Source organism: Saccostrea cucullata, unplaced genomic scaffold (assembly GCF_032062105.1).
Source record: "Saccostrea cucullata isolate Sc308-1 unplaced genomic scaffold, CSIRO_AGI_Scuc_v1 ctg1748, whole genome shotgun sequence".
Lineage (NCBI taxonomy): Eukaryota > Metazoa > Mollusca > Bivalvia > Ostreida > Ostreidae > Saccostrea > Saccostrea cuccullata.
The window spans coordinates 49,098-76,581 of record NW_026938651.1 but is presented as its reverse complement, the minus strand read 5'-3'; the positions used below and the strand labels follow the sequence as shown (position 1 = coordinate 76,581).

Genomic DNA, 27,484 nt, shown 5'->3' with positions numbered 1-27,484 from the left:
CTATATGAGATTTTTACACATAAACTACATCTGATACAAGTGTCAGAATTACATACGTTTGGTAGATAGGCAAGCTTGTGCTCTATGTTTTCCGAAACAAAATGTGCTGTAAAATCAATGAAGATTTGCAATAAAATGAAAAAACTCGAAAATTGACTTACTTCCTGACCACTTCGTGACCTCTGTATATTCTAAACCTTAGAAACATTACTCATTTTGTGACAGGGGTGACAACAGGTTTATGAATAAATTGTTGGATCATTCTGACAGACACCCAAAATCGGGGGCCAAATACGGGTCTAACCCTATCTTGTCCTTTCCTTTTGAATGAATAGAGCAAACTTCAAATCTATCTATTACTGTAGTAAAATGTTAAATATTTTAAGAGCTATTCTCTGTAATCACTTAACTTCATTCACTAATTTTGATGAAACTTCACACATTATTAGTATTTGACACCAGAAACAAATATCAAATAAATCTTCGTTGCTATGTGCCTCGGTTGTCATGGTTATTCATGTTTACGCTAAACCCTGATAATAACCAGTGGTCTAACACATGCTATTTACGAGGCTGATCAAAAAGTTCGCGAACAAATTGATTACCTTCCATAAAACTAATAAAATTGCGTTTCAGTGTGCATTATTTTTTTAAGTAGTCCTCTTTAATTCTATTGCACGTCTGCCACCGTTCTGCCCATGTGCAATTCCCGTGGTCCTCGCGGTCACGTGACATGCTCCGAAGCAGTCTGTTCAATGACGCTAACAAATTGTTCTGAGTCTTATATTTCTTACCTTGCAAGTAATTTTTATAACAAGAACGGTCTACATGTCAGAGATGACAAAATCTTAGAAATAGGGTGGTTGGATAAAGATATGGTTCGCCAGAGAGAGCATGGTGACCATCACAACCAGAGTCATTTATCTAAGGAATGTCGTTTATCAGATATGGATATAATTGGGGCGGGTTTTTTTTATCAATTTAATTTAATTAAAGTCTTAAATAAACAATATTTTAGGAATTTAATCATTAATTAATTGGTAAGATAGTCAACTATTTTTCTAGCTTTAACTTGGTGATATTTCATAACAAATTGCCCAACAACAGACACATCTCTCCCCCAGCTTGCCTTCGCTGGGCTACAAAGCAAAAATCATTTTGAACAATCCCCTACCCTTCATTAAAACAATCAATCCAATCTATTATTGAACGTCTGGGAAGTATATTGTCTTCATAAACCTTGTACAAATTTTTATAAATTACTTCAAAGGAATTTCTGAGTTATACGTTAAACTTTACAGCCGTTCGTTCCTCGAGTAAGACTAGGGCAACCATTTTTCGTCACGAGTCCCCTACATATTGAGATCATTTTCACATTGTGAAGTCACAATGATAGAGAAAAATAAAACAAATTCATTTGCTATTTACAGAACATAATCATTACTATAGGTGTGCCAAATTTCATTTCATTTTGTTAATTTTGAAATACTTCGCGAGCTTTATTGATCATCCCTCGTATGTTCTTATGTTTATAAATAGAAAAGAGAAAAGGGAAAATTTTGAATCCCAGCTACAAATATTTTCCTAGAAATGCCAAATCTCAAAACTCTTAAAGCATCATATCCAAAAAGATATTCAGCCTTAATTAAGAAATACACACATTCAGAAAACGTTGAAAACCTATATTTCCACAGAGGAAGAACATGATAATATCATTGGTGTATTTATAGATATCAACTTCTATGTGTTTCCCAATGAACTCTTTTCTTCAAACTTTATTGGCAATATTTCAAGCATTTCTGAAAATAGCTCATACATTTTTGGACACATTTGTACCATGCATGCATAATCTTTATAATTCTATAAAAGATTACAGTTCCGTACACACATTGCATAAACGGCTTTACAATCTTCCAGACAAGTACGTCGCTGGCCATTACAAGTACAGATCATTGCAACGAAGCACACACATAAGGAGAAAATAAAAGATTTCATCTTCTAAATGTTTTCTTAAATACAAGATATAGTAATTCTAGAAAGAATAGTTAAACATACATTCAATTGTACATGTTTAAATATGCATATTTCAAACAACAATTTTTTTTCTATCAAGGTCATTCAATTGAAAGATTGATTGATTGATTATATACTGTTTAACGTCCCTCTCCAGAATATTTCACTGATATGGAGACGTCACCATTGCCGGTGAAGGGCTGCAAATTTGGGCCTATGCTCGGCACTCAGGGCCATTGAGCAGGGAGGGATCTTTATCGTGCCACACCTGCTGTGACACGGGGCCTCGGTTTATACGGTCTCATCCGAAGGACCGCCCCATTTAGTCGCCTTTTACGACAAGCAAGGGGGTACTGAGGACCTATTCTAACCCGGATCCCCACGGGAATCAATTGAAAGATAGTCAGTTTTCTAAAGTTTTGAAGAAAAGAGTGGTTGAACATGTATATTCTCGCTCTCCAAAATGAATAAATCTTGAAAGTAAGTACTGTTTTACATATTAATGAGTATTTTCATAAAGTTTAATCCCATAGTAAACATATAATTCGTTTACATCTTTTATAATGATTTTATATCGAACAACTGGATATTTCTTTTCTAAAAACTTACCGTTTTTCCCTTTCTTAGTTGTGTATTGAAGGAAAACAGCAAATTATGATACATGTGTTTTTTACACCTATTTATACAAAACTAATAGGTCATGTCCGTTATTTTCCTGAAACTTGATAATCAAGTGTGCATTTCTATGAACATGTAATCCTTATGGTATTTTTGTTGCTCTTAATACCATACCTATATTTATGACCATTACAAAGGTTTTCTTGTCTTTAATTATTTTTTTAACAATTTTGCACTGTATGATGCAGGTAAAATGACCAAGCAAACCGTCAAACTTTGAAATCTGGTGTTTATTAAGGTCCTGTATTGATTTTTATAAAACTTTTTTTTATTTTCGGAACCTGTTAATCCGATTATAGATATGCAGATTAACTGATGAAAAAAATAATTTTGTTTCCGAAACAGATATCTGATAAACAGGCATGACTTGGATGGATTCAACGTTTACGAGGGACGTTCATTAAATACATGTAATGTCATTTGCTCGAAGACTTACAACATAGTAGTCATATGACATAAAGCTTGACTTTCTCACATTATTGAATCTTTAATGAATTGATAACAGTTTGTGTGACCACTTTTTGTCGCATTATTTCATCGTGGAAAGCTGGAAAACAAGGGCCATTTGAGACACTTCATTAAAGATGAATGGTCAAGAATCAGTAAACTAGAGTAAAATTAAACGCTTCATTAAAGCAGCTGTAAAACTTGTCAAAAATATATTAACTGAAATATGTGAAATTTACAGCAAGCAATGCCTGTTTTAAAGACAGGTGAACATGTAGATTTCAATAAGCAAAAATTTAGAGGGGCAGCAAAAATGGGCACCGTCCTAGGCAACAATGACTTATAACAACCGATGTAAATTTGCAAAATTTCAACAAATTATCACTGATTATGTTTTATTGACTTTTAGACACATGGCAAAATTTGATTAAAATCATTTTGGGGATAGTTCATACTGTTTTAAAGAAACATTTTTTAGTAAAAATGTTCAAAACTCAAAGGTCACCCTATATTTTGAAAAATGAGTGAAAACGACAGCTTGCAGGAATATCAGAACAATTATTTTAAAAAATAAAAATTGTACTTATCAACGTTTGTGTGCAATTCTAACAGATAAAGAAATAAATCCATTTTGCTTTAAACCCTGAAAACAAATTTACAATAAGATGTACTTGACAAAACTGCATGCAAAGGCCTAAGAAGAGCAATGCAAGAGCATAAAGTATTTCTATACGCTATTTTCTTAAATATTAGCTGTCTTGTTGTTCAAATTCATATTCGGCGAGGAAGTTCAATTTCTGGAGGAGTCTAGAAAACATTTTTTTTTTGCCATAAAAATTAAGGTTTATGAGAGGAAGAAAACAGAAGGAAGAATTCACTATATTTAATGTCTTCATGACGGCGTCTAAACCCACAGGCCATGAAGAGTAAAGGGGTTTTGAGGATACACAGACTGTTAATGTTTTGTCACACCAACAAAATTTGCCAGATCTTTCAACCTTTGACTTGTTTCATTTCCTAAACTTAGAGAAGCATCTATCAGAAAGAAAGAAAAAACAAGTACAGCAAATTACAGAATCTGCCATATTCCAGCATAAGAAGCGTCATGCTCAAAATTTACAGATTGAATGAAAATGTTACGGATATGCGTTTTAATTGAAAGAGAATATTTTAGTTAAACCATCAATACTAAGTCATAGGAAAGGGTTTTTTGCTTCTTTCCGAGCTACAGTGACATTATTTATTGAACGCTAGTTATTTTACAGAAATGTAAACGTCTATCTTAAATGTAAATAGACTAGCTAAATGGCAAACGTGTTTGTCAGATACTATGGAATCCAGATAGTGTGGAATGCGAATAAGGCAATGCAGTTTACAATCGCACCATCGATCATCGACTTAAAGGTTGATGATGCGATAATGTGATGTTGCGATAACGATGACCATGATGCAATGGCACAATAACAAGATGATCATGATGCAATGGCACGAAGGAGCGATATTGAATATCGCTTTATCGTTATCGCACTATAACGCCTTCGCTATTGCACCATAGCGCTATCACTCAATCTCACCAGCGCATTATCGTCAACAAATTGCTGCACCATTGCATCATCGTCCTCGCGCTATTGCACGTCGCCTTATGGCTATCGCAACATTTCTTTATCGCCATTGCATTACATGTACCTTCCTGGGGATGTAAATTTGTGGGTCAGAGTTACCAACGAAAACCACGAACATTGGTTGCAAACGAACAATGATCGTTCAACAGTATTTTAAAATTCAAAAACATCTGTTTTATTCTTTTTCTTTTGTAACAATTTCATTTCTCCTTCTTGAAGAAATGCAGTTAATTAGAACGTCAAAACACTTTTACGACGCCTATCTACCTATCAGTAAAAAATGTTTTTAAAATCATTTATAAACATTTTGATTAAGTATTTCAGCCTGTGATTTCTAAATTTTGTTTGATTAATATATATATTGCGTTAATTAAATGAAAAAAAAATGCTTTAAAACAGCAAATGCGTTTCAGTTTGCTATGATGCGTGAAGTAGTGCGCAATGGAAATCCTAGTCGCCACCCTTAATGCATTATTATTCTGGTTACTGTCTTGTACTGAAGATCGTTAATCATAAAAATTATGCACTACTTCTTTTAATTCGAGCTTCTTTTAAAGTTTCTTTTTATCACAATTAATTACTTCAAAAATCAGTAACACGTTTGTTGGGTATGCAAGGGCAACGACGATAGTTGGAAACGTGTAATCTTTTAACCACGGAACGTAACTCATCAGAGTTTACGGACACAGCTGAGCGTCTAATTGAACGATAGACGGTAGACCAAGTGCAATTTTTAGCGAAAGACATTGTTATGTGTAGATTTTTTTCCTTTTAAGCTCTCTTAAATTTATACACCTTTTCTAAAATTATGTTATTTATTTATTCATTTGCCCCTATCTCATGGATTCCTGGTAAAATTACAACTTGGGGGGGGGGGGGGGTCATGAGAAGGCTTGGAACAAAATTTTCTTGACGTATATGCATATATAATCCGGATTCTCTTTTTCTATATGTCACATGAGCTCTCTTCGTGCTGCTCTTTGCACACTTGTACAATGCACTTAGATGCCTGGCACTTAAAAAAAATCCAAGTGCGACAAATTTGAGACAAAGATAACACTTTAAAAAAAAAGAGTGCGGTTATATCGACCATGTTAATGCACTTTGGGAAAAAAAAAGTAGTCACTATATCAGCATTCTGGAAATGAAATATTGAAATATCCAGCTTATTGTTGTTCTGCTGCATTATTTTTGTCAAGAATGACAGAAGAAAGGCCAACCGGGATACGTATAGAGGTGACTGTCTTCTAAAGAGAATATAATAGATTAGTATAAAGTAGCATGCCTGTTGAATTAACTGAATTCCATGTGAATTTCACATAATATTCACGATATCTCCTTTTAAACTCTATTTTACGTAATTATCTTTGTACATGCCGTCTTAGCTCTCTTTACTCGACATGATCAATTCTCAAGTTACTTGATGTACAAATATGACGTAATGGGTGGTAGATTTAAATCAAAATGACAGATACAGCGTAACAATAAACATGTTATTTTTGTTAATGTTTACACGTTTCAATTCATTTTCTAGAGTTAAATTACATATCTAAATACCAATATTACGAAAACTTATGCTATAAAATTGACGTCATCTCGCCGACTACGATGTCATAATGTATCACTGATTTAGTCATGGTAGAATATTTTGTATGGTTCCTTGTAACCTTTGCAGTGAAGTATGAAAGCCACAGCACCAACTATTCTTAAGTCATGGACAAAATAATAGTATCGTAATTTTTGCAAAAATAGATCAAGGTTAAGAGGTATAAAATGTTGGTGGAAAAGAATAGACCTTGTCAATAGGGCTAAACCTGTGAAATATGTAATCCATAGTTTCAACTTTTCAAGGACAAAGATTTAGCAGACAGAGAAACAGAGTAAAAAGCATTTAAAAGGACAGGACAAAAACTGTATGCTACCCGAATCTTTGATAACATATCTTCTTATCAAGAACTGCAATTCAATGATTGGTCACATTTGAACTGTAGAATTTTCGTTTTGTTTTGATTCAAGATTTACCAAATCAGGACCTTCGGGGGTAGGATGTCTCCACAATGGAAGACTACAATTTTACAATAGGTAGTTTAATAAATTGTTCATGAAATTAGAATATTTTGGTACATTGTTTTTCAATAAATAAAGATCTAGACTACAGAAAAACAGAAGGATATACATGTACACTGTATCTTTCTCAATACAGGGCTTTGGATCTTGAAAAAAAAAGTAACTAAGACTTTTTTCAACTTTGTTTATGTGAAAAAAAAAATACTGTCTGATGTATAAAAATCATTACAAAAACAGATGAACTAAGTCTGGAATGAGAGGGGCCTAGCTTTACATGATAATACCTCAGCACACAATGCACAAAACACAAAATTTCTGATATAAGCACAATACATACAACAACTGGATTACCCACTTCCTAACTAAATTTATCTGCGTGTGACTTTCTTCATTACCTTTATACAATTCTGCCTGAACGTTTCCATTTTTGTTCTGCATTATGTTCAGTTTTGTATCAGTGTCTATGGAGTATTAGTATACCTCTTTTGGAGTATAGGGGCGCATTCAAAAGCTGGATAAAACGACTCTAAAGATGTGTTGAAGTAGACGGTAATCATAATGAAGGGATAATAATAAAATTAAAAAAAAGAAATTCAATGCTATGGTATTTCTTTCTGTATTAACAAAATCTTACCATTCAACGGTAAATGACTTAAGGTATTTGCTGTATAACGACCATATTTTGTACCTAATAAATGAATGGTCCGATATTCTTAATCATGGTAGCATTTTAAAGATGTTATCAAATAAAAATGCATCACCGAAAAAAATCACTAAATTTTGATTTTTCTCGAATTAATTGCACCTTGAATTTTACATTGAAGTCTATAGGAATCGCATGTTTTTATAAGATAATATAAAAAGTAATTTGAATTTCAAAGAAATCTTTGGTGAAAATATCCATAAACTCTCTCTTCATTTAGATATTACATATAATGAATTATTTACCGCACACATTTTGAGAAATCATTTCTCAAAATGTTTCTTCTTTAGCTCAAGGGCATATAAATCTTCAAAACATTGAATGTGCAAAATGACAGTCTCCTTATATGTTATCAGTCTTTTGAATTTGGTTCATGTCACTTTAATCGTTATCTATCAATGCGTTTTTAACTGGTTTAAAATTATTTAAAATCGTTCAAAATCCCTTCATTATATATCAAATACCTTAAACCAACAAGTATCTACTTTATATGGGAAAGAGGTTGATAGTAATTTAACTTATATAAATATAGGGCCATTTTATGCATAAAGTTAACCTGGCTCTGTATGCAATTTTTTGTTTCTGTTCGCAGTATGACAGTGATGCGATACAGTTATGCTGTAATCAAGAAAAGTAAACATGCACCACTATGACTAAATAAGGTCTTAATGTTCAATTCGAGTTAGAAGATAATCTAATCATTCAATTTAATCAAATGCCCTAAATTCCAGATGAATACAAAGTTCATATATAAGTAATCTATGTACGCTTCGGATAAAGTTTTTCTTTATATGGCAATGTGAAGGCTTCAAACAGTGATATAAAGATTACAGTGCATATTAAATAGTCGTGAAAACCGGTGGACGTGGGGTGATCTAAACCAAAGACATTAAATATGACTGGAGTTTTTACTTCAAGTAGTAAGTGCATAAAGCATTCACTATTATATGATTTTTTTTTTATAAACGTTAACGTCACCATAAACATTTACATTTCAGCAAGGAAATTAATGACGAGGACATTGATCCTGATGGTCTTCATTGGGATTTGTATTCATTTCTTCTGTATGTTGCATACCTTTAGAGATGAAAGGAAAATTGGACAAGACGAAAATGTTGAATCCAAACTTTACTCAGAAAACAAAAATGTCAATTTTGAAAAACCCGAATTAATAGTTCCACTTGGGTTTAAACAAATCTTTAAGAGGGGTGCACCTCAATCCAAAAAATATGAGTTTACTTTTCCAATGACTCTTGACTTACAAACACCAGAAAATGGAACTCAAAATACATCTAAAACATGCAAGTTTAATTTCGACAAAGATAAGGCAAGATTAGCAAAAGAAACAATATTTTCCGAACAAAGTCAAGACGGGCATGGTTATCTTGTTTATATACATCTTGATTTCCCAACCATAAATGAATTAACTACAAACAAAAAAAAAAGAATACAAAGTGAAAAATGACTTACTGCAATGGCAATTTGTTCGAAAAAAGGAAAAATTTCTTGTACAATTACCTGTAGATTTCGATTTAGTTACTTTTGAATTGCTGAAAATAGACAAGGAAGAAACCCATATTTCTATTGCCCTTCAACTAAACGATTCCGACTGCCAGATTAATGACAATAATAAGAAAGCAACCATTCATTCTATTCAAACATTGCTATGGAAGGAGGTTCTAGCCAATTTTACTGGTTACTATCTGTGTAACAGAAGATTTAAGCATAGTAACTATAGATCATATCTTTATTATGTAACAACCATATGGGTTGGATATGATTTGAATTGCACTAATTCGCCCTTTGGAAATGGAGAATTCTTATACTTAGCAAAAGACGAACTTCCTCTTGTCGCACCGGTGGTTTGTTTTTATTTATCGCTTCAGTTTGTTTGGGTTTTTGTCATCTTAGAAATGATCAAACCGAAAAAAAGAAAAATTTCACGTTCTCAAGCTGATGTTAGAAATGAGGGAAGCATAAACAATTCGGATGATAGAACAGACGATGAAGCTGGAGAAATTAGAGTAACACATCAGGAAAAGAATACAGATCTAATAGTAGAAGATGTGAATTTTGATTATCAAATAGGGGATCGTCCTTATGGTTTTCACAGAAGTGCTTTAAAGTTATTTTTTTCAAAATTACCATAATTTGAATGCACAAAACAAGATTCCACAAACATAACAAACAAATTACGCAAATCTTGTAATAAGGTCTTAGAAATAATTAGCCGCTGTCTATACAATTCATCCTCATTTCGACTTATGATTCTTATATGGTTATTTATTTTGTTCCCATTTGGAATGTATCGTACAATGTATCGAAAAACAATGGCAGATAAACTGTACATAGATTACAGGCATGTGGTGCGCACAAGCGAACCGCTTTTTTATAAGTCTGACGAAAATTCGGCTTTCATTTTAGATATCACCTATGCAACATTGGGTTCTTTCGCTGGTATCTGTGTTTGCACTAATCTTTACAATACCTATATGTCTCCTCAATCAGATTCCCTTTCATCGCACGGAATCGGCGACAGATTTATCAATCATATGGTGGAGATAAAAGTTATGTGCATAAAGCTAGGTCAGCACGTGTCTTCTCTATTTCAATGTATATTTAGTCTCTTCTACCAGAACTGCCGTTGTAAGTTCTGTGATTGTATATGTATCATATGCAATTTCTTTATTTTGCTTTTGTTTTGTCTCCCATGGCATTGCATAACGTGTATTGTACCGCTTTTGGATCTAATCACATTCTCTTTTAGGCCTCTTAAGATCAGTAAGGACGATAAAAAAATAATTTTTTATCCAAAGCAAATTTGTATTCTCTTGTTTTATATCCCATTCAGCATTTTTTCAGTACGCCCAATTATTTCAACTTTTACATTTATGATTAGATCTATTACGTACATTATTTTTGTAGCAATGCCTATTCGTATTCATTTGTTTCGATACTTAGTATTCGGTGCGACCGCTATTCTATATTTTTCAAGATATTACATCGAAATTGTCACTATGTTTTCAAAAATTTTATCGCATATTTTCAAACTTCAGACACAAAAAATAAATAAGTCTAGTTACACCCAAAGTGAGAATCCGACTAATAACGCAAATAGTAACAGTCAGAATGAAAGCGGATCAAGTGATGGTGATAACTCTCGTTCAAATCAAAATCAATATGCAAATGGTGTAAATAAAAACGAAAATCCGGTTCAAACAGTTAATGAAGAACTGTTTACATATATCATAGGAGAGTTGTTGTTTGTTAAGAGAAGGATTTATTATTTCGTTTTCAAATGTGTTGTAGTATTCATGTACTTATTTATTACTATCGAAACATTGCTAATAAGTGGTAGGGCAGCATCCGGGGCTAATTTGAAGGACATTCTTGAACTATCTTTAATAATTGTTGGTCCATATGCTATTTCTTCATTCGTGAAAACGGACGGAAATTACCTCACTGAAGATAATGAAAGTGAAATTGAAGAAAAATTTTATGCGTTCCAGGAAAAAACATCTAGAAAATGGAGCCGATGAATTCAATAGAAAAAAGGCACCGACAAATGATGCAGCGAACAAAAAAATGATGAAAGCTCTCCCATTTTACGTGGATGTGATAATCCTGGATATCAGGGCATTGGCAATTAAATAGTTTTGAATTATATATGTGTGCTCAGTCATGTGAACATGAACAAATAGTTTGGGTACATGAATATATTTTAATAAAATGTGCTTTTGTTATTTCTGTTCTGTAGATATGAAATTTCTAGGTTTTAAATTTGTTTGTGCATGATTATCCCCATATAACGATTACAAAGGCTTCATAAGATAAGTAATTATTTAAAAAAAATAAGTTCATCATAAATTCTACAATAAATATCAAAGGAACTTTAAGTATGCCCCCCCCCTTCCATTTTTTTCTTTTTAAATCTTGGATCAATTGCAAGTCAACTTTCTCTTTTATTTGTATTCTAATATGCACTATATATTATCGAACAGATTATGTATTTACAATCCTTTTGCCTCTATAAGCTGTTTCTAAATATATCTAGTCATATACAGTCATTGAGCATGGAAGTGAGATACAGTTATTTGGACATTAGTTTTCACTAAGGGCAGTTACATTAGTTTAAGAGTTGTGGTAAAATGTGCTTTATGAATAATAATTAATTTCATTACAACGTGTATTGGTAACAATCCTCTGTTAAAACTAATGTCCAAATAACTGTATCTCACTTCTATTCTCAATAACTGTGTGGTATAGGGCAGCACCGTGAGAATTCCATCGGCATCGAAAGCAAGTTTTTTGACTTGCCTAGATAGCCGAGCGATCTAGCGTGCTGTTCCTGTACTGCTAGATTCCGAACGCCAAGAGTTCAACTCCGGGCTGGGGCGGAAGTGGGTATCCATGTAAAAGTGAATTTCTCTGTGATATATATATATATAAAAGGAATTGAAGTTACAAGACCGGAAACTTATTTAGCTAGCCCGGTTAAAATAAAAAAAAAACAACTTAATACTGTCTTATAAAATAGATCTTTTTCGACTGATATATATATATATATATATATATATATATATATATATATATATATATATATATATATATATATATATATATATATATATATATATATATATATATATATATATCAGTCGAAAAAGATCTATTTTATAAGACAGTATTAAGTTGTTTTTTTTTTTTTATTTTAACCGGGCTAGCTAAATAAGTTTCCGGTCTTGTAACTTCAATTCCTTTTGATAATCCTTTTCCTTTTAATCAAAGACCCCTCCTTTTTAAAAATTTGAAGGTCTAAATATGGCATTCAGGAATGTAAGTCAGGCCCAGGCATATGATGTACGCAGCACTGTTAAGGCTTGCTATGAGAAATCAACGGAAAATAGAATTACAAAAACGAGAATTGTTTTTAAAACTGAATTCATTTTCTTTCAGCTATTTATTATCATTGAGCTTAAATACTTATGGAAATAGCACAGTATAATCTACTCTGTACTGTATGAAGTTTGGTCCCATGAATGGACAGTCACGTGATGAATACATAGTACGTGTACTGAATGTAGGTCATTAACAAATTTCAATATCGAAAGGGCATACTCTATTTGAAATTAAAAATTCAAGCTAATATTTTTTTTCTGTATACTTTGTACATGTTGTACTTTCTGGAAAGTGTTGCTGCTTTGAATAGAATTCGTGTTTTCATAGTAAGATTTTCAAGTAAATAGGCCCTGTCGAAATATGTTTGACTTTTACCAAATATTTTGTGTATTTATAAAGTTACCAGTTTCGATTTAAAGAAAGCAGCAGCACTTTTCAAGTTAAGGAACATATCCTTTATTTATAATTAAAAAATGGCTAAGATTTATTTAGTCTCTGCCCTTGCAAAAGAACGATTTAATGATGCAACTCGATGTAAAATATACTTAACCTGAACATAAAAACACGACAAAATTATTTAAATACATATTCTCTCGATAGTTAATGAATAATCGCACCAAATAAAGGAAATACATTGGTATTAATAGCCATTTTAAAACCTGTAAATTTCTGTTTTATAATAAAACGCATTTTCATTGTTAAAAATTCCCTAATCTGCCTCTCACAGCACGTGAAATACGTCATTTTTACCAAAATAACGTCATGAATGACAAGTTCATCGAGAATAGTGATTTGTTTATAACCAGCTGTATGGGATTTAACTAGAAACTTTTTTTAAATGCATTAATAAGTTTAACTGTTGTTTATTATGCTAATGCAGTTAAAGCTGCAAATTATTTCATTTTGTGGTATTATGCGTAATACAAAAAAGTCATACTTTAGTTTGACGTCACAGTAAACTTTCCCCGTAAAAATTTAGTACCCGCCTCCTTATTTCAGCCTTAACAATGCTGCGTTGTCATTAAATGAATTATATCCATTGTCATTATTTTGGTCAAGCTAGCTCATTGGTTTGTTCTCCTCAATCTTCTTTTTTAAATTATTTCTTTTATTTTCTTCATTAACATGTTATGTAATGCGTTATCAAGTGGTTATTTTGGGCTTGTTTTTTTTTTAAACCAAATCATTAGGATATTTACTGTCATTTGAATAGGAAACCGGGAAAAAGCCTGGGGTACGCTCTTCGAAAAATGTAAACCTATAGGGTTTAGAACGGAAATTTTATTTGAACATTTTCAACTTGGACTTTATTCATATTTAGATCAATGTTTATTAAACCAAGATGTAACTTTATAGTATACAATATTAATATTAAGTAACTTTTTAATTAGAAAAGGAATTTAAATTCCATGAACTATATATAATTATTTTATTAGAACAAATTGGATTTTGTTGTTGGTACAAATAATTTTGTAAATCTATTTTGACTCGAATTGATCAGAATAGACCAATCGAGTCCATCGATACTAGGTAATAAAATTTGAACGGAAAGGCAACGTATTATTACAATTCTTGACCACGATTAATAAAATTTGGGACTTTGAAGTAGATAAGTGTACATAAGTAAAACAGCTTAGGACTCCTGTGGTGTAAAGATGAATATTGAGTCCACAAATTTATGTAAGTAGGTTTATCTGTTTTTAAGGGTGGTGCCATGCGCAGTATTGTTAATGCTTTCCGGAGCTTTTAATGCATATAAAACGTAACACTGCATTGCAGCGTTGATATTGAGTTTTATTTTTAAGTTATGTACTTAAGTACGCCCAATTCATATAGAGAGTTCTCTATGTTAATATAAAAATATTTATTACGATACCACATGACCTCGTTGATCATGTGAAGGTCATTTCTTCATTTTTGGAGTGTTTCATATAAATCGCTTCGGCGCAGGTACATGTAATTAACACATTATTGTTAACTTTTTGTCACATAAATAAAAAACTCTTTGCATCCTTGTGATCTCAAAATGTGCTTGGGAAAAGTTATACTATTACTCTGGTACAAAATATTTTACATCAACTTCAACTTGCCCACAAATCTGAGAATATTTTCAGCTCAATCTTTTTTTAAAACAAAGTCATCATACATTTTTCCTAAACAAGATTCAGTTAGAGGGGAACTCCCCTTACAGATTTCAATAAAAGATGTTTTAAAATCATCGTAATCATTTGCGCCAGGTTCTTTCATAAACATATGAATTCTGCCTCTATCCACGGGTATAAAAACGGTTAAATGTCAAACGTAACTATATTTTTGTACGTATTTTGAACACGCTAATTATTAAACAAGGTTAGTGAAGCAAAATTATCTAAATTATTCGGATATATTAGATTTTTGAAGAAAAAAATTATAAAACACGTTTATTTCAGACTAGCATTCTGCATCTTTATATGCAGATTGAAATAAGACCTGTGTCAAGTTTATGCCACCTCTCCTTATCATTACACTCAAGTATTCGGTGACTTGGCGTCATTTTCAATCATGACGTCATACATTTGTAGTTCATAGAAGTACATGCACCGAGTACACGGCAATATTCTCTGGGAAGCCTTATCGTACTTGTGTGTTGAGAATCATAGGTCAACGGACAGACAAAGCATTGGTGGCATGACAATTGTAAGATAGCCAATGAAAAGTAATTTTTACCCTCTGAGAACAATATATCCTGTTTTTCCGGAATACAGTATTCATTTGAATCACTCTTTCACTTTACTTTTCTATTTGGACTTTTCTTGAAATTCACGCTTCCACGCTTCCACGCTCCGCCCACCGATGACAATGAAAGTCACGTGGTTGCAGACTCCGACAACTAACGTAAACAACATGGATGCGATCTACAGTATCGCATAGGAAAAAAAATTCAATGAGCGTATTTGCTTACAATTTTTTACAGAAATGTTTGTCTATTCAACGTTGGACAAATTTTATTTTGTTGTAGGCCTATTTGATGTGTTTTGTAGTATTTCATTCACCACACCACTTTCTCAAACAATAGTTTTGATTTGAACATTTTACTTAATTATTTTTAATATTTCATTATTTGCATTACAGTCCTTTTTACACTGTTCACTAACAGCTCTGATTCTGTGTTATTTGTATTTTTTTTTATGAAATCTACAGTGTTTAATTCAATTGGTAATGAATTCAAACATGTGTAACATTTCAATAGGCCGACATAAATTAAATCAATATATTTTATACACGCGTTTTTTTCAAGCAATACAATATTTAGTGATTTCTGTTCACCTGTATTCATCATCTTTATTTTCTGTGGGTTTATGCAAGGTACCCTATGCTGAAAATGAATGGCTATGCTCAAACTTTCCACCTTCATATAATAAATTTTCTCATTGACTAAAAATAGTGGGGCAGTATATAGAGGGTCTAAATAAATAAATAAACTTGTAGGGTTTTTGTCATCTTTAGAATATAACTGGAACTTTTCATTCAAAATTCAATTTTTGACTCGTTTTTCTCAGTTTATGGTTTTGAGCATATACTTTCTGACATACATTTCAGAAGTCTTTAATGTTTTTACATTACATGTATATGGAGATAACATTGCGAGAGACTGTTAATGATAAAAAAAAAATTCAGTGTACACCAATGGCATGTCAAACGTTGCTATATTCGATAATCTTGTGATGTATATTCAAAATCTTGTGATGTATGTTCGAAATCTTGTGATGTTTATTCAAAATCTTGTGATGTATATTCAAAATCTTGTGATGTATGTTCGAAATCTTGTGATGTATATTCAAAATCTTGTGATGTATGTTCAAAATCTTGTGATGTATATTCGAAATCTTGTGATGTATATTCTATAATCTTGTGATGTATATTCAAAATCTTGTGATGTATATTCTATAATCTTGTGATGTATATTCTATAATCTTGTGATATATGTTCAAAATCTTGTGATTTATATTCAATATCTTGTAATGTATATTCGAAATCTTGTGATGTATATTCGATAATCTTGTGATGTATATTCGATAATCTTGTGATGTATATTCGAAATCTTGTGATGTGTGTTCTACAATTTAGTGATGCGTGCAATTATATTGCATGACGCAACAGAAAAGTAAGGTCAGTTTTCATTGGTTAGAAATAACGAAAGTAGCTGAAGCGATTGTTGTCGTGAAAACTTTGCAGGTGAGAAAAAACACATCAGTTTGTTTATTACAGCACTAATTACGAGATGAACGAGTGTTGACCCTGGTGACATGATGGAGATATATCGGCCTGCTAGGGAAAAAACTCAGTAAACGTAGATACATTGACAAAATTTGTAGGTACTTGTAACGATATGTCCTACTAAACAGAGTACGCTAGTACGATAGAGTACTTTAGAGTACGCTAGTAGGGAATATTTTATAATTTAAAGCAATTAAACTACTTTTTTGTATGTTTTTCTACTTTAGTTTAATATATTAAATATATATTTAAAATAAAATTTGCATGTTTTCTTTATTTTAGGAGTTATTTCAATTTTGATTTCAGGTTACGGTTTATCGTTTGATCCCGATCTAATTTACTTAAACATGTTGAAATGTCTCATTGTGAATGTGCAAAATATTTACACACGCTTTTAATTTAATATTTGATAAAATTTAGATGCAAGTCTTTAGTATAAAGTAAGTCTGAAACAAAATAGTAATCGAGATAGGGGTATTAGCTATTGGTAATCTTTTATGCGTTGAATTACGGATGTTATTTCTTGTCAAATAACGTTCTGAGTCATGTTTGACCGTCAATTATAACATAACGACACGCCCATTTCTTTAGAAATGAGAAAGAAATATTTGTCGTAATGTTTCAGGACACCCCACTTCCGCTACAAGCAACATGAGTTACATTAAAATGAAGATTTTTAAATAAGAAAAAACTATACATAGAGTCCCCGCTTCTGTAAAACACGCATTGCATAATTATGATTTTATCATGTAATTTCATGTTTATTGGAGTTAATTAGCATAACACAAGTATCAGTTGAATACGTGCTTACTCGGTGTTTATGAAGACCATCAATTTGATTGGTTATTATATTTATAGAATACCTGTTCCACAGGTATTCGATTGAATCATTTGACCGATTTTTCTTTTCTAAAGAAATGGGTGTGTCTTACTATAGCTCAGAACGTTCCATCCAAACGGGAAATTTTACCACTTCAATGCACTTCATTGTAACACATGGAATATCAATTCAATATTTGATAAAATTTAAATGTAAGTCCTTAGTAAGTAAGTCTGAAACAAAATAGTAATCAAGATAGGGGTATTAGTAATCTTTAATGCGTTGAATTATGGGTGTTATTTTCTTGTCAAAATATCGCTAAAAACAAATATTTGAAACAAATATTGCAATATAAGTTTATTATAATGTTTAATCAAGTTGTACATACAAAAATAAACAATTTAAGTGCATTAAATAACAAATTTTTTTAAGCGTACTCTAAAGTACTCTATCGTACTCTAGCGTACTCTGTTTAGTAGTACCCTTACGATGCTGCATTGTCAGATACAGTATTTATACATACATGCTAAAAAAGTTAAATCTCGTAGTAATCAATATAGCAGAAGAATAATGAAGAGTATATACTACAAAAACTGTGCAATTTGTAGCAAGGTTAATTTTTGTTTAACAGCTGTTTTTATTACATTTTATTTCGTATTATCACTACCAAGTACTGCTACCGTTTGTTAATGTTATGCACATGGTTATCTTGTATCTTGCAAGTAAAAGTAACATTTAAAAAAAATAATGAAAAAATAAGTCATTTAGGCTATGATTTGATAATAACATGCCAAATGAACATGTTTTGCTTTTTAATTCTCCTTCACTCAGTCTTTGTATAATATATTTTTAGACGAGCTGATCGCCAACCAGGAGATCAGAATGATCGCATCTGCTCCTGCCACTTTAAGGATGATAAGAAGGAGGGGGACCTGCATATTTTGCATGGAATAAAAGAAAGGCCATGGATTTCTCTGATCCTGAATGTACAAAAAGGTGAAATTATTTTTCAAAATATGACTGACATCTTGTTTTTGGATGGTGGGTGGGTGGAGTTTAATTGAGAATATTTTACTAAAAATCTTTAAAAGGGTACATGTATAAACAGAGTAGCTTACAACTGAATAAAAAAATAATTCAAGTTTAATTATTTTACAAAGGAGGAAAAAACTCGAAAGTGAGGAGTCCCTGTCATCTTCACAGATTGACCAGTTGCAGATTCCACAAGCACTAAAATGTCAAGATCAAGAAAAAGTAAAGTTCATTTAAAACACCAATGATGACAAATGACCAACACTGAAACATTTTCAATAATTTTTAATAATATAACAGTTCTTTTAACTGTACATCGAATTACTCATGATTTACAATATATTTTCAGTTGATATCAGAGCACGACTACTCAGCATCCTGCACATTTAACTGTACTCAAGAAATGCAGCTCCTCTCAACAGAAATACAACAACAGGAAAAGGAATTGCTTGCCCTAGAAATAGAGTCTAGTAAAAGGAAGCCAATGTCAATTCACGATATTAAATACAATGAAGAGAAGGTACATTTAAAGGAATTCCAATTGTAATTTCCTATTTTCTAACAATTTCAGTAAAACTTGTTGCCGTTGAGGGATGAACATCTTAGATTGACTTTTATGTTAACATATTTTGTTATTATTGTTGAGTTCATAATATGCAATTTAAAATAACATAGAAAAAAATCATTTAATTTGCTTTTTGGGTGAATAATATCTAAAACCTTCTCTGTATAAACCATGTTTTACTCTATGACAACAATTACCAGAACACTAAATGTCTCATTTTAACAATTTTTAAATAAATGCATAATATGGATAGTAGCAAACCTAACTGCTGTGACTAATATTGTTATTACTTAAAACTAATTTATCTACAATCTTTTCAGTTTTTGGAAATATTTTAATCAGTATTAAAACAAATTTATTTTCAGATGCTTTTGTATACATCCCTAAAGTATGACATATTCGAAATCTTAGTCAGATTGTTACAACGATTTGATCTCGATTATTAAAATGGCTGGACTCCTTCAATGAAAACAGAGGACCAACTGCTCATTGTACTAATGAAGTTAAAACTCAATCTACGGTACACTGACTTGGCTCATAGATTCTGTGTCAGAACAACAATTTCGAACATCTTTGATACCCTTGTTCATGCACTACACAAGATGCTGTCTGATGGCGTAGTCAATGAATGTTTTCCAAGTCAGCTTAAATGCAAAGGTTTGTTTTAAAATTTATCATAATGACTTGCAAAAATTTAATGCAGTTAAATTTATTGTATTCTTGAAAGTTTGACTGTAACACAATTTTTTTTACACAATTACAAATAATCAAATTAATTTTTTTCCAACTTTTTTTCAGGGTCTCTGCCAAAATCTTTTTTTTATGATTTTTCCTCTGCTAGATCATCCATGGATGCATTTGAAATAACCCAGGACATCCCAACACATATGGACAATTAGGCCATGGCCTACAGTATGTACAAAAGTTGCAATACTGTTAAAGCAGTAACTTGCGTGGCTCCAAATTTTGCTCCATGCTGTACCCAGGTTCTACTTCTGATGTAGCTATTGTATGTCACAGCCAAGTTTTACGAAAGTTCAAAGCTGGAGACCTTATTTTGGTGGTCAAAGGTTTCACCATTCATGACCAGTTGCCCCAGGGTGTCTGCTTAAATATACCAGCTTTTTTATCGACATGAGGCCAGTTTACCAAACAAGAAGCAGCACTGTGTTACAAGATTGCTAAAGCACGTATTCATGTGGAAAGAGCCAACGAGAGGATAAAGAATTACGAGTTTGTATGTCACATCCCATCTACTTACACACCAATCTCAACAAAAATATTTCAACTCTGTTCTTATCTTGTAAACTTGTAAGCTCCACTTTTGAAAGAAATTACTTAAAGATACATGTACTTATTATAAATTTGCATTGGTGTGTGAAAGTATGTTACACTTAACAGTAAAGATATTCATACCAAAGTGCAAGGGATAAGCAAATTTTGATTTGTTATCAATGTCGATGGTTATATTTGTTAACTTTGTAGTATGTTGTAATACATGTACTTCAGAAAATGAAAATCCCTTCAGAAAATGAAAATGTTTGGCAATTCCATTCTTCATTTGACAATATAATTTGGAAGAGGGTTTACTTATAATGTTAAATCTCTAGCTTCAAGTATATTTACCTTTAAAGCACAACTCAACAAATTCATGTTTTCAACAATTTATCTATTAACAAAGACAAAAATGTTACATTTTTACTTTGAGAATAACATCTTCAATTCATTAATAAAATAATTCTAAATTTTGATATTCTTTTTTATGTAGTACATAGATTTTATTAATCATCATTGCTATTTAAAATAGTCTTATAAGCCAGAAGTTTTATGATGGATTGTGACATATCATATCATACATTTATAAGATTTATGAACATTCAACACATTTAACATGATTACCCATTTACCATTGTTAGAAAATTCTAGAGGTACAAAACCAAGTGTCAAGAAGTTGAAACCAGAACTTCAGAAAATGAAAATCCCTTTTGTTAGAATGGATTTATTACAAGAATGTTTGGCAATTCCATTCTTCATTTGACAATATAATTTGGAAGAGGGTTTACTTATAATGTTAAATCTCTAGCTTCAAGTATATTTACCTTTAAAGCACAACTCAACAAATTCATGTTTTCAACAATTTATCTATTACAAAGACAAAAATGTTACATTTTTACTTTGAGAATAACATCTTCAATTCATTAATAAAATAATTCTAAATTTTGATATTCTTTTTTATGTAGTACATAGATTTTATTAATCATCATTGCTATTTAAAATAGTCTTATAAGCCAGAAGTTTTATGATGGATTGTGACATATCATATCATACATTTATAAGATTTAGGAACATTCAACACATTTAACATGATTACCCATTTTCCATTGTTAGAAAATTCTAGAGGTACAAAACCAAGTGTCAAGAAGTTGAAACAAGAACTCAGTTTTCCATCAGTGCTGGAATGAAAATGTTAAAGTAGATATCTATCAGCTTTGAAACGTTTGCTGTCCATTCAATGTCTTTTACTATTCTAATCACAATGCAGTCTACTCTTGTCCACACAATTAAGTCGCTATCATGTTTTGTTACATATGTGTAGCTGGCCCTGAATTTGATGATGGTATGGGTGACTGGTTTTCAGGAACAGGATATCTTGTTTAAGATCTAAAAAAATCAAAAAACACTTAAGTTGTGTTATACCAATTCATATCCCATCCTTTTTCAATATCTTCATACCATATTGAACAGTTGCACTTGTAAATTAATACATGTATTGAAATCATTTACTCACCAAGATTTTTAATTTCAAGGTACTGGACAATACAGATTTTTAATGTTATTTACCTATGAAAAATCCTTCAAATTTTCTGCTACTGTTGAAGACGATGCTGTATATGGACACTTCACCTCTACAATATCAGGAATGGCGTCTTTGGCTTCTGGAGTTTGATAAAATACACTGCATGTTGGTGGTCGAACAACTAAGCCATCAGGTGAAGCTCCCAACACTCCGGATTCATGCAACCATATCCCTTTCAGAAAAAATCATAATACTACTGAATGCAAACAAACCATAATACAATTGATTTTGTAAAGCAAACAAAGTCTAAGTAGAGCTTTTATAATCCTTCCACTTCAAATAGATTTCAAGCAAATTTTCTGGAATATGTTGGTAATTGAATATTTTTTTTTACAATTAGACTTCAGTAATTGATTGTCACCAGGATAAGTCCTGTTATTTGTTTTGACACATTGAATGTTAACATGTCAGAGGTTGAAGGAATATTATTTTGTGCTGTATACCTGACTGCTCTACAGCTGCATCAAAGTCCTTTTCATACATTCTCAAAGCATCATCTTCATGAGTGAAACCCCATGCAACAGCCTTGATGGACTCCAGATTGTAAGCCGACAACAGCCGTTTCTTCAGTGACAATGTCAATCTGGAGAAGAAAATATGATTTTTGGTTATTAATCTTATATTTCCTGCATCTTTATGTACAAATATCTAGTCAATACAGTTGAACCTCATTATCTCAAACTCGATGAGACCAAGAAAAATGTTGGAAATATCCGTGGATTCAAGAATAATACATACAGAGTTATCGAGAATAAAATGTCCCCGTCTTTTATAAATGGTTTGGACTTCAAAATTACTTTGACATATCCATGGAATTTGAGATAATGGATTTGAGATAACAAAGTTTGACTGTAATTCAAAAAGTCTATTTCGCAAAAATTTAATCACACGTCTTACCGCCTTTGCTTAGAACTGAGAACTGAAGCTGGAAGCTGTTATTCTGTATTTCCTTACAATCGTCCAATGACGACCATATTGGGTTGTTTCGTTGCCCAATTGTTGCCAATGCAGCTCTTTTAATGGCTTCATCTGACAGATATAATGCATGTTGTAACCATACCATAGGGGTATCAGAATGAACATACTCTGGTGATGTTAACAGGTCTTCAATGAGAGGTACAGGTGGACCAGGTTCACATGGCTCTGGTTCAAGAATCCAATTCAATGCTGAAACATTTCATTTCTTGTGTCATTCTCAAAAATAATATCCATATCACATATACTAAGTAATTAATATTAAGAGTCAATACATTTCATTTTAGTGAACACTGTAATGGGTTTTTGTAATGTATGCATTACATATCAAATTTACAACTCACTTGCATATATTTGTTCAGAATTGTTCCTGTATATAATTTTGCACGTGGCATTCTTAGTGTGAAAGTGCCATGGAAAAATTTGTGCAAATTATTAACAAGGTTTCATAATGATAGAGTATTTAAATAATAGAAGAATGATCTGATAATTCGCAAGAATATGAAACAAAATATTTTTTTAAATGCAATTGAATAATTTTTTTTTCCTTTCAAAAATGTATGCTCATTTACAAAAATGCTATCATATTTATATTAAATATTGTCTTTCCAATTATTCAAAGGTTGTTATTAATATTTATTACATAGTATGTTCAAAAATTGGGCAATATACATAGCCAACTATATTATGCTCCTCATCTCTGTACATTTGTTCACAATGAAAATTAACCATCGGTCAGTAACAAAATAACAGTTTCATAATACTCGTAATATGAAAATCAAATCAAACTTAAATAACAACAATAGTAACACCAAAATCATAACTCCCTTCTTATATTTTACCAATAAACCTTCCAAGCTTTGCTAACTCTTGGTGCAAAAAACACCGGTCACTTTCATCAAAGGGTCGGTATAAAGCACTTCATATATGAAGCAAATTTTTTTTACGACTGATTTATTTATTTTTAATGATTGATAATTTAAAAAAAAAAAAAAACAAGAGGCCCATGGGCCACATCGCTCACCTGAGCACTGTGGCTAGGAAAAAGTAACCAGAAGTCTCTGTCGAGACTGTAGCTCTACTGGTTTGTACTTATCAAAAACCACTGCACTATTTTATGTATCTTTCTGTAGTCTACTTGAGTGCCAACTTATTTTGAAATCAAACTAAAACTGTAGAAGGAGTAGCGTCATAAAGGAATTTCACAGATAATTCTATTTCTAGTAACCATGGCAACACCGTTCATTGAAATCAAAACCGATGCACTATTCTATGTATCTTAGTGAAGTCTACTTGTGTGCCAAGTTATATTGAAATCAGACCAAAACTGTAGAAGGAGTAGCGTTTTAAAGATATTGTGGCCCCACCCTACCCAGGGGGTCATGATTTGAACAAACTTAAATCTACACTACCCGAGGATGCTTCCATATAAATAGGATCAATTATGGCTTTGTCATTCTTGAGAAGATTTTTAAAGAATTTTCCTATATATTTCTATGTTAAACTTTGGTCAGCCATTGTGGCCCCGCCCTACCCCCAGGGGTCATGATTTGAACAAATTTGAATCTACACTACCTGAGGATGTTTCTCCATAAGTTTCATCTTTCCTGGCACAGTGGCTCTTGAGAACAAGATTTTTAAAACATACCATCAAACTTTCATTAATTCCCAATTATCTCCCCTTGAATAAGGGCGTGGCCCTTCATTTGAACAAACTTGAATCCCCTTCACCCAAGGATGCTTTGTGGCAAGTTTGGTTGAAATTTGTCCAGGGGTTCTTGAGAAGAAGTCGAAAATATGAAAAGTTTACAGACATACAGATGGACAGACAGACAGACAGACAGCTAGATAGACGGACACCAGACAAAATGTGATCAGAAAAGAGCTAGAAATGAAACATTCCTCACCACAAAAGCCAGAAGAATATAGGGACCACCACCAGTAACATGTTTCTGGGAAGAACCAAAGCCATAAGAGAATCCATGCAGATATAAATATCAATAGTCCTGAAGCTTCGATGCAGGACCAAGTACGAGAATTGCTACAAACACTACTCATAAGACTTACCTATTATCCTATGATGTAACGTGCTCTATCCACTGCAGCTGGTTCCCTCATAAGCTGGTACCGAGGACAGTTCAGGATGTCCTGTCAACTTATTCCTCAACTTCCTGTCTTGGACTGAAAAGCAATAAGTTGAAATCTTTAGTGTTGCCTAGTGACTTTGAATTAAAAAGAAAGTTGCAAGATTTTGAAGGGGGGCGGGTGTTGATGCTGTGCATTTTAATTAAATGTACGAAATCTGTATTTCACAGTTAAATGCATTCATGTATTTTGTGAATTGTCTTACATGTAATAATTGTTGCTATGTATTATTAAGCACTAAATCTATTCAACTGCATGTGTAAATGGGGAAAATGTGGAAATGTAAATGATGTATAATTGCAATGTGTAAAATGTGACATTTTCTTATATGAGGGAGTTTTTTCATTAATTATTTTATTTATCTTGATAAATTATTTCAATTAACAATATTGTTTTTCTTACCTGTCTGATGAACTCAACAAAGGTTACAGAGGTGAGTGGCAGAAATATGGGTATTACGGGTGTCAAAACTCTCCGTTGATGACCAGACTGCATGCCGCACTGTAAAATCACCATTTTGGATATTTAAAAGGGGAGGCTACTCCTGAAATCAAAGAAATTGTCATAAAAACGAGTAACCTGATTTTTCTTTAGGTCTCACACAAGGAAATAATTTCACTATATGGCTTTAATTAAATAAATTAATTAACTAGACTCTCAGCAGATTACTCATGAATGAGAAAAAAGATTAATGCTTAGAAAAAATTTGAGATCAGAAAAAAAATACCCCTTATGCGGCTTTTAAGAAAGAAAATTGAGAGTAAACATACCTATACCCCGAAATACACATGGGCAAACAGCCAACACACCATCGAAGAAGTTACATCGATCATGCGTACCTAAAATAAAGAGTTCCCTTTGATTCAGTGGCACAATTCTGCTGATGGGATATTCCTAGTGCATGAGTCCAAAATTAAAACTGTAGACCTACATAAAGTTGCTGAAAATGAAAAAAGAAAGGAAATATTATTGTCTCTTATACATAGAACTACATTAGACTGAGTTCAATTGGCTCCTTGCATAAGACCTTTAAGGGGTAACTTTATGCTATTTACCATGTGCATTGATTGCCATAAAACAAAAGAAAAAATACCAGCCTTACAATTCACTTGACCTTGACCTTTGACATACATTACTAAGAATACCCTGGACAATTTGGTTTAACTTAGGACTTTTGAATTTTTAGTGGCAGGTTTTGATAAATTAACCATTTCATATACTCATGAGCTCATAAAACTGTTCTTCAAAACTGTACGATATAGAGTGTAAAAACTTTGAAACATGTTTGGAAAGTATTATCACACATGAGATATGGGATATATCACCACAGAAAGATCAAAGAAAATCACCGCAGACATGCGACAATAATTTTTATCATTGTTTATTTCTTGTCAAGAATATGATATATCATTACATATATTATGATTTTTTGAATTTATTATTTCAGGCTGTAAAAACAGCTTTAAAATATTGGGAAATTTTCAATACATTTACTATAAAAATAATTGGACAAATTTGTGAATGACAATAATCAATGATGCATAGCAATTTATCTTTTCCTGACAGCCACCTTCTCCTAAAAATTTGTCGTGTTATTTATTTATTTATTTATTGCAAAGTCGTCCCTGTACTAGTGCTACGGTCAATGGGCCAATTTCGAACCCTGCGTGGTGAGAGTTTGTCGCGAGACACAGTTAGATTATTCTAACTAGCACCTATATAGAATAAATCATACCGATTAATCAACATCACTACAATATGAGGATGTAAAAATAGGATAAAACATTCTTTAGTCCAGCAATTAGCCATTAAATTGTTTTTGATGTCGTGTGTTAAACTACCTTCAAACAAATCAAATTAATGTTCTTGATTCCCACTTTTCACGTAATGACTGACTTAGAATGCTTAATTAGTGCTTCGATCGTGATACCAAAACAATTTTTCTATTGATACCAAAACAATTTTTCTATTACCTATAATTTTGACTTTAGGTTGAATTCGCCAATTTCATACTGCGAAGATGTGTGCATTACGATGTCGACCACCGCTCCGGCTACTTTCGTTATTTCTAACTAATGTAAATTGTCCTTACCTTTCTGTTGCGTCATGCAACATTATTGCACGCATCACTAAATTGTAGAACACACATCACAAGATTTCGAATATAGTCACAAGATTTCGAATATACATCACAAGATTTCGAACATACATCACAAGATTATAGAATATACATAACAAGATTTCGAATATACATCACAAGATTTCGAACATACGTCACAAGATTATAGAATATACATCACAAAATTTCGAATATACTTTACAAGATTTCGAACATACATCACAAGATTATAGAATATACATCACAAGATTTTGAACATACAGCACAAGATTATAGAACATACAA

At 32.1% G+C, this 27,484-nt stretch overlaps 1 protein-coding gene and 2 long non-coding RNA genes across 4 annotated transcripts; 1 reads left to right on the top strand and 2 right to left on the bottom strand.

Moving 5' to 3' along the window:
• Positions 1 to 16,517: 16,517 nt before the first annotated feature.
• Positions 16,518 to 19,649, top strand: LOC134250814 (uncharacterized). Of its 2 annotated transcripts, XM_062733157.1 has the most exons (5): positions 16,518 to 16,784; positions 18,360 to 18,502; positions 18,667 to 18,760; positions 18,888 to 19,058; positions 19,469 to 19,649. In XM_062733157.1, the coding sequence occupies exons 2-5, from the start codon at positions 18,471 to 18,473 to the stop codon at positions 19,547 to 19,549; spliced, it is 378 nt and encodes a 125-aa protein (XP_062589141.1). In that variant the 5' UTR covers positions 16,518 to 16,784; positions 18,360 to 18,470; the 3' UTR covers positions 19,550 to 19,649. The 2 variants fall into 2 exon arrangements, with proteins under 2 accessions (XP_062589141.1, XP_062589140.1); XM_062733156.1 differs by lacking the exon at positions 16,518 to 16,784 and having other exon boundaries at positions 18,228 to 18,502.
• Positions 19,650 to 21,321: 1,672 nt separating this feature from the next.
• On the bottom strand, positions 21,322 to 22,489 carry LOC134250813 (uncharacterized). The gene is made up of 3 exons (XR_009988608.1): positions 22,404 to 22,489; positions 21,945 to 22,132; positions 21,322 to 21,764 (listed from the first exon to the last, which is right to left on the bottom strand). It is a non-coding gene; the product is annotated as an uncharacterized LOC134250813 (long non-coding RNA).
• Positions 22,490 to 22,982: 493 nt separating this feature from the next.
• Positions 22,983 to 27,093, bottom strand: LOC134250815 (uncharacterized). Its single transcript, XR_009988609.1, has 5 exons — positions 27,054 to 27,093; positions 25,851 to 25,919; positions 25,483 to 25,624; positions 25,003 to 25,116; positions 22,983 to 23,127 (listed from the first exon to the last, which is right to left on the bottom strand). It is a non-coding gene; the product is annotated as an uncharacterized LOC134250815 (long non-coding RNA).
• Positions 27,094 to 27,484: the final 391 nt, after the last annotated feature.

Coding starts and splice junctions, on each gene's coding strand:
- LOC134250814 (XM_062733157.1), top strand. CDS start 18,471: ATGGATTTCTCTGATCCTGAATGTACAAAAAG. Junction 18,503..18,666: donor GATCCTGAATGTACAAAAAG/GTGAAATTATTT, acceptor TATTTTACAAAG/GAGGAAAAAACTCGAAAGTG. Junction 18,761..18,887: donor AATGTCAAGATCAAGAAAAA/GTAAAGTTCATT, acceptor ATATATTTTCAG/TTGATATCAGAGCACGACTA.